The 7,578-nt window shown below is 36.2% G+C and overlaps 1 protein-coding gene across 1 annotated transcript in view; it reads left to right on the top strand.

The window, feature by feature from the left end:
• AHI1 (Abelson helper integration site 1) overlaps positions 1 to 7,578 on the top strand; it is a 2,471,520-nt gene that overhangs the window by 931,205 nt on the left and 1,532,737 nt on the right. The window contains exon 11 of the mRNA XM_044087109.1: positions 5,044 to 5,167. Coding sequence (XP_043943044.1) covers positions 5,044 to 5,167 — 124 coding nt within the window. The remainder of the gene's footprint in view (positions 1 to 5,043; positions 5,168 to 7,578) is intronic.

The raw sequence follows: 7,578 nt of genomic DNA, 5'->3' as shown, positions 1-7,578 counted from the left end.
TGTGCCATCATCATCTTCTTTCGACTGTTCCCGTTAGAGGTCGCCACAGCGGATCTGTTTCCATTTCTTCCTGTCCTCTGCATCTTGCTTTTTCACACCAACCACCTGCATGTCCTCTCTCACCACATCATAAACCTTATCTTAGGCCTTCCTCTTTTACTGTTAGCTGGCAGCTTCTTCCTCAGCATCTTTTTCCCAATATACTCAACATCCCTCCTCTGCACATGTCCAAACCAATGTAATCTTTCCTCTCTGGCTTTGTCTCCAAACCTTCCTACCTGGGATGACCCTCTAATATACTTATTCCTAATGATGTCCACCCTTGTCATACCCAGTGCAAATCTTAACATCTTTAACTTTGCCACATCTTGCTCTAATTCCTGCCTTTTTGTCAATGCCACTGTCTCCAACCCATATAACATAGCTGGTCTCACTACCCGCTTGTAGACCTTCCCTTTCACTCTTACTGGTACCCGTCTGTCACAAATCACTCCTGACACTTTTCTCCATCCTCTCCATCCTTCCTGTACTCTCTTCTTCACCTCTCTTCCACACTTACCTTTACTCTGAACTATTGATCCCAAGTATTTAAACTCATCCACCTTCGCCACCTCTACTCTTTGCATCCTCACCATTCCTCTATCCTTCCAATCATTCACACATATATATTCTTAGTCCTGCTGACCTTCATTCCTCTTCTTTGTAGAGCATATCTCCATCTCTCCAGGGTGTCCTCTACCTGTTCTCTTCTCTCACTACAGATCACAATGTCATCTGCAAACCTCATAGTCCACGGGGACTCCTGTCTGATCTCGTCTGTCAACATGTCCATCACCATTGCAAATAAGAAAGGACTCAGAGCTAATCATTGATGTAATCCCACCTCACCTTAAACGCATCCATCACTCCGACCGCAGACCTCACCACTGCCACACTATCCTCGTACATATCCTGTAACACCCTTACATACTTTTCTGACACTCCCAACTTCCTCATACAATACCACAACTCCTCTCTAGGCACCCTGCCATATGCTTTCTTTAAATCTACAAAATAGTACATATATATATATATATATATATATATATATATATATATATATATATATATATATATATACACATATATATATATATATGCACACACACATACATATATATGTGTTTGTATCTATATATATATATATATATATATATATATATATATATATATATATATATATATATACATACACACACACCACACATATACATTCTATATATGTATATATATATGTGTGTGTGTGTGTATATATATATATATATATATATATATATATAGATATATATATATATATATATGTATATATATGTATATATTTATATAGATATATATATGTATGGGTATATATATATATACATACATATATATATATATATATATATATATATATAAATATATATATGTGTGTGTGTGTAAATATATTTATATACATATACACGTATATATGCATACACACACAGAGATTTATACGTGTAAAGACAGACAGGTAGACCTACATAGAAACACATTCATATGTATAAAATGGATTTATGTAATACTACTGTAAAAAAACAGTAATGGAACTCAAAGCATGGAAAACCACTAAACTCTAGATGAAACCAGAAAACATGTAAATCGCCTAAAAGTGTTTTCTGCAGGTAGACACCTACTCCGTAACTAAATGTACCGTCTCCGCTGTTTCAGAACTATAAGAAAAAAGCAAATGTCTCTAAAGATGAAGAAAATTATTATGAAGATTATGCCGGAAAGAAGAATTATAGTGGGTAACTCATTTTTAAATATTTTCCTTATGACAACAAAAATATAGTTCATTGAGAATAAACAATTTTCTGCACCCTGTTCAGCATAAACATCTTGGTGGTGCCGAAATTAATCCAACAGAAACTGTAGAAAAAAACAGCAGTAACATCAGCAAATTCATGATTGATGAAAAAGATTGCGGTATTACAGTCGTCAAATTAACTATATTCGATAACCTTTCACACACTGTTGTGATACTAGCTGTCACTAGACGGTTCACAATGATCAGTCTATTTACCCTAATTTCAAGTTTTATGTGTAGTGTAAAGTGTGGCTTTCGAAGGGCAGTACTATAATTATTTTCTGCCATGATAGTTAGTCTTCATGCTAAACTTATTAGGAGTGGCATGTTGTTTAGAACTCTGCTCCAAAGTTGCTTTAGTTCTTGGATTCTTCTTGGAGAATGAAAGGATATTTATATGAAGCCAACTGTCTTAATTCGAAGTCTTTGAGAGAGGTTCTTGCAAGAGTCTTTGCTGATATTCTTTTTCTCACATCATCAGAGTCTTCTGACGTTATTCTATTTTTCATAACTCAAAACATACAAGTAGTTATTAAGTGTTACCGGGGGTAGTCTGGGACAAGAATTAGACTCTGGCACCATCAGAACCACCAGCCCATTTTCACTATCTAGTGTGGGATATTGAAATTCTTAAGAAAAACAGGGAAAATAGATTAAAATAAAACAAAGTAAGAAATGTTGAAACAATCAGTATTTAATATTATATTATCTGTCATTACAATTCTAATTATTTATTTAGCAAGAATTCATGAATATGAAACAAGTTACAATTAAATAATTAAAAATACTTGTAAGATATTCTTTAGTTTTCATATTAATTTTAACAAACCGATGAAGATTTAACAAGTATCTGGTAGACCCTGCCAGGAAATAATTAAATACAGAAATCATCTGGTCATCCCTGCCAGGAAAAAAAAAATAAGTACAGAAAGTATCTAGTTAACCCTGCCTGGAAAAAAACTGCAGAAAGTATCTGATTAGCCCTGCCAGAAAAAAAAATACAGAAAGTATCTGATTGAACCTGCCAGGAAAAAATGCAGAAATTATCTGGTTAGCTCTACCTGGAAAAAAAATACAGAATGCATCTGGTTGAACCTGCCAGGAAAAAATGCAAGAATTTTGGCCTGCTTGGAAAAAAAACAAAAAAAATAAAACTGAGAACATACCATAAAGTTTAAACACTAATCTGTTTGGATCACTGATTTTCTGTTCTTTGGTCACTCATCACTTGTCTCTCCACTCTCTCCCTCTCTCCCTCACAACTAAAGCGTGGGAAGAGAACAGGAGAGTAACAGGACTAATCAGCAGCTGAGTCATGCATGTATTCAGATTACCTGACAGGCTGCTAACTTCACAGTCCAGTTAGCATCCTATTTCCTGGGGTTAACAGTCCAGTTAGCATCCTGTTGCCTGGGGTTAAAACCACATTGCCTTCTGGGTATTTCCATTGATGCCTGCAGTTTAGCTTGAAGTTCGAACTGGTGGGTATTAATAACACCTACAACACAGCTATTCCTTCGAACCAAAATACCACTAGTAATAGACAGAACAGTAAGACCTACACGTATTGGATTGTTTTTTATGCCATTTGGATTGTCCTATTAATAAACTGTCATAGTGTTTTGTAGAACATCGGCTCCAGAGTGGTATTTTTGTTTTTACTTGAAGTTTGAACTTCTTTTAGTGTGTATAGTTTAGTTGCATATACGACCCACCTCACCTCACATGCCAACCTTGTCAGCTAGAAACATTTTACATTTGAATATAACTAATAACACTTTGGATGTGTTTGGACAATGGGCAAAGATAGTTGTGATTTTGTGGATACAGATTTAAATAAAAAGCAGTTTCTACACATACAGTTTTGAAGAGCAGTGACCCACCAGCCCTTCTGCATTGTGGATTGTAATGTTAGTACAGTTCCCTCTTATCTGTAACTGGAAATGGTGCAAGTCTGCATTACCTTTATGCAGAGTGTGCAGTATATAGTCTGAGCAGCACAAGACAGACTGTAATTGACATCAGAGAGTGTCTGTGAAGATGGAAAACCTGGCAAAAGGTTGAGTGACATTGATTCAAATACATGGACTGCTACTTAAGGAGAATCTCTCATGTTGGGCTGGTCTGCTGAGTACCACCTACAGCTATATTTATCCTTTTGTTTAACTTTAGAAAGAACTAAAGCTTTGGTGAAAAAATACATAGACAGTTTGAGACGGCCAGTAATGCATTAGGCTTGCTTTCTGGCTTTTCACGTGAAACATTTAGCTTCCACTAGAGCATAACACCTTTATTTCCTTGAAATATAAAGCAGAATGATGAAGACTTATGCAGGCAAGTCAAGAATTATAGTGGGTAACTTATTTTTAAATATTTTTTTTTATTTTACTGTTAACTGATGATATATAACTTTGGCTATATCCTGTGGATGACGTGTTTTTTTTTACTCCCAGTTCTCAGTGATCAATAAAATCCCTTTCTGCCTGCTCCTTTCATTCCCCTCGGAGATGAGAACCTTTTGGTCCATTCATTTCCCTTAGGATGAATGTTGAGCAGCAGGAGCAGTACCATCATTCTTCTTGGGGAAAATGGGATCTTCTGTTATTCATCTTCCAGTTCCTCTTGCAGATGCCGGTTATGTCATGTATGATGATGTGCAATTGCCATGTGGGCACGTCTCTTGGTTCTGCAAGACATTTCCCCTCAGACATCTTATGCACTGAAGAAAAGTAGCTTTGGTAATCCAAAGACAGTACCAGAGATTTCTCTGCGTCTGCAGCCTTGGCATGCATCCCTCCCACAGAGGGAGGGGAGCAGGCTCTACATCATTATTCTTCTCCATCCCCTGCTAGCTCCTCTAGCAGTTTGACTACTAATGGAGTTTGGGTCATACTCATGAGCTTTATCCCTGTACACTACAAAGCTGGCACAGACCACTTCATTGGACTGATACATTTTTAAGTCTTGCTCTCATTTCCTTTGTTCATTTTCTGAAAGCAAACACTTTTGACAGCCAAAACTTTAAAAAAACACATTTCTTTTCTATTTGTTGACTGTTAAGTTTTTTTGTTTGATAGCTTAAGGCTTTGTAAAATAATATCACAAATGTATGAATCAGAAGATTTTGTGTAGTTGTCTGTCTTACCTTACACAATTTTAATTAGTTTGTTTTTATCCAGTATATGAAATTCCTTCTGGTCGTCGTTTGAGAGAATTTATTGGGCACCTTAACATTGTATATGACCTGTGCTGGAGAAATGATGACAAGAACTTTCTTTCTGCATCCTCTGATGGCACTGTAAGGTTTGTATTAATTAATTTAATAGTTGTAATAAAACATTGTATGTTGTTTACTTTAAAATAAAAACTATACTTTATAGGCAGTAGGTACTATTTATTAAAATGAAATATAAAATCAACTGGTAAGCGCTTTTGTAAAAACTTCTTCAGACAGCATAGTTTTTATTTTAAAGTATACTATACAGCATAGTTTTTATTTTAAAGTATACATATTTTTATGTGCTGCTGGTTTTCCATTTGGTTTGTTATTCTTTTTACAATTTTATGTTGTTTGTTTTCATATGAATAATCACCATGAGACATGTCTGTATTATAACTGACATTCATAGAGGGTCATTATACCAGTAAGTCATATTACTAGTGTTTTTTTTTTTCCTTTCATGTCTTGACTATCTTTCCTGTGAGGAACCAGTGCAGGTCTTATAGCAATCAAGATCAGCACATAAGGAAAGTGGCAAGGATTCCGTATATAAACACCACTGTTCTTCACTCCTTTCACTTCTTAATGTGTAGAGGGCAGTGTAATACTTTGGTTCTTTAATTTTTTTGGTAATTTTGTGACTCATCGCTACAACTAAAACTAGCCTTTAGAAATCATTTAGAGACCAAATTATATCTTTACACTAGCTAAATACATGGGGTAAGTAGATAATATGGAAGACCACAACGCATAGTGCTTGTTTTGTTTTGTTTGAACACTGACCACAGTGCTCTTGTATCTGAAAGTTGTTCTGAATTTAAGCAAGCTTCTAAATTAAATTTGTCAGAAAGCACTAAATTCATGTCAGAACTTAAAAACAGCTTAAAACTTTGGAAAAGAAGCCTAAGAAAAATAATTTGCATGCCAGAAGAGCCTTCTAAAATAGGAAAAATTAAGGAAATGTTTCAAAGAGAACTAAGAAGTTTCCAGAATCAAGGTATTATATTAATCCTTGCTTCTGTAAGCACACGGATTTACCTCAGTGACAGTGCAGTAGCTCTGGATATACAAAGAGTCAGGTTAATTTTTTTAAAGGCTTAGAGTTAGTGAAGAGGAATAAGGCTGTGAGCTGTTAGTGAGCTATATCCTGTGGCACAAGGTTTGATTCCCTCAGCCCTCGTTTGCCTACTGTGTGACCTTGAGCAAGTCACTTAACCAGATAGTGTTGGCTAACCTCATGAATGGCTGTTGGACTGCGTGCCTAGTAACTACCTATGAATCTATCCAGACTTGTTTAAGAGTCTGGTGATCAGCAATTATCTACATGTTCTTCTGAGACAGGTGTATCATATCCAATGATTCCCCAAAACAGGGACTTAAAGGCAGTCAAAAATCACTAAAGGGACCACAGCCATTTTTGGTGCAGCAAAAGTATATAGGTCAAATACCTTCATCAGTACTTACTAGTATACAAAGAATAATACTAGAGGATAAAGACTTGTTTGATCCAGATTGTGCCATCCTGAAAGACCCTTGTGAAACCGCGCCATCAGAGGTTACCATTTCACCTAAATCAGTGTCTCTCGCTTTCATTTATTTTCCAATGTTTGTTTATTTTGGTATTTGTTGACTAGGGCATCCATTTGGTCCAACTGCAAATTCCTCATCCACATTAAAAACTTATTGTATCATTGTTCTTTCCTGCTTAGTAAAATTATTTTTAAATTAGGAGTTTGTGTTTTTACATACTGTCACAAAACTTACTGTACTTCTAAATGGGAGAGCACATTTTCCTGTCAGTTTAAAGTAGTTGAAAGCCTTTTTTCCTTGGAGAATTGTGCTTATTACACATTGCAGGGCTTCTAAATTGTTTTAAAGAGCTTTTCACTGTGTTTTTGTGTGAAAAAAGTGACTTTTAAAGACTTAAAATTTTTACTGGCTTATGCTGCTTGTTTTCTATGGGAAATGGGCACTGTTTTTGATATGACCATGGATCAGTCTACTGGTCCCACGGTCAGTCCTCTTCCAGCCTCAAAAAGAAAGAGTTAATCAAACAGACTGAGACCACAGCAGGCTAGCAGTTTGCCTCAGCCTCAGGTGGGTAACGTTGCTATGGCCAAAACTGATTCCTCAGAACACTCATCTTTTACTCAAGATCACTGTAGTGTAGTACCTACAGCCACCATGGACCGGGGATTAGCCACATATTTTGTGGCTGTTGAGGTCCCCTCAGTGAACAAGGGAGAGCCACTCATTTTCAGTCCTGGTAGAGGGAAAAGGAAAGACTTCATTGTTTTATCAGAATGCTGTACCCATTTGTGGGAACCTACTGCTGCTATTAATAACACAGTGGACCCCCATTTCTCCTGTCAAAAAGAAACAGAAAAATAAACATACATCTGCTCCCCTCAAATTTCCTAGACAGCAGTAGTTTACTGGGTCTGGCTCCGGGTTTAATTTGGGCTTTTGATCCTTGTTATAAAATGCTTTCTGG

This window comes from Protopterus annectens, chromosome 1.part1, assembly GCF_019279795.1.
Source record: "Protopterus annectens isolate FY-2018-M chromosome 1.part1, PAN1.0, whole genome shotgun sequence".
NCBI lineage: Eukaryota > Metazoa > Chordata > Ceratodontiformes > Protopteridae > Protopterus > Protopterus annectens.
This window is presented reverse-complemented; position numbering and strand designations above follow the sequence as displayed.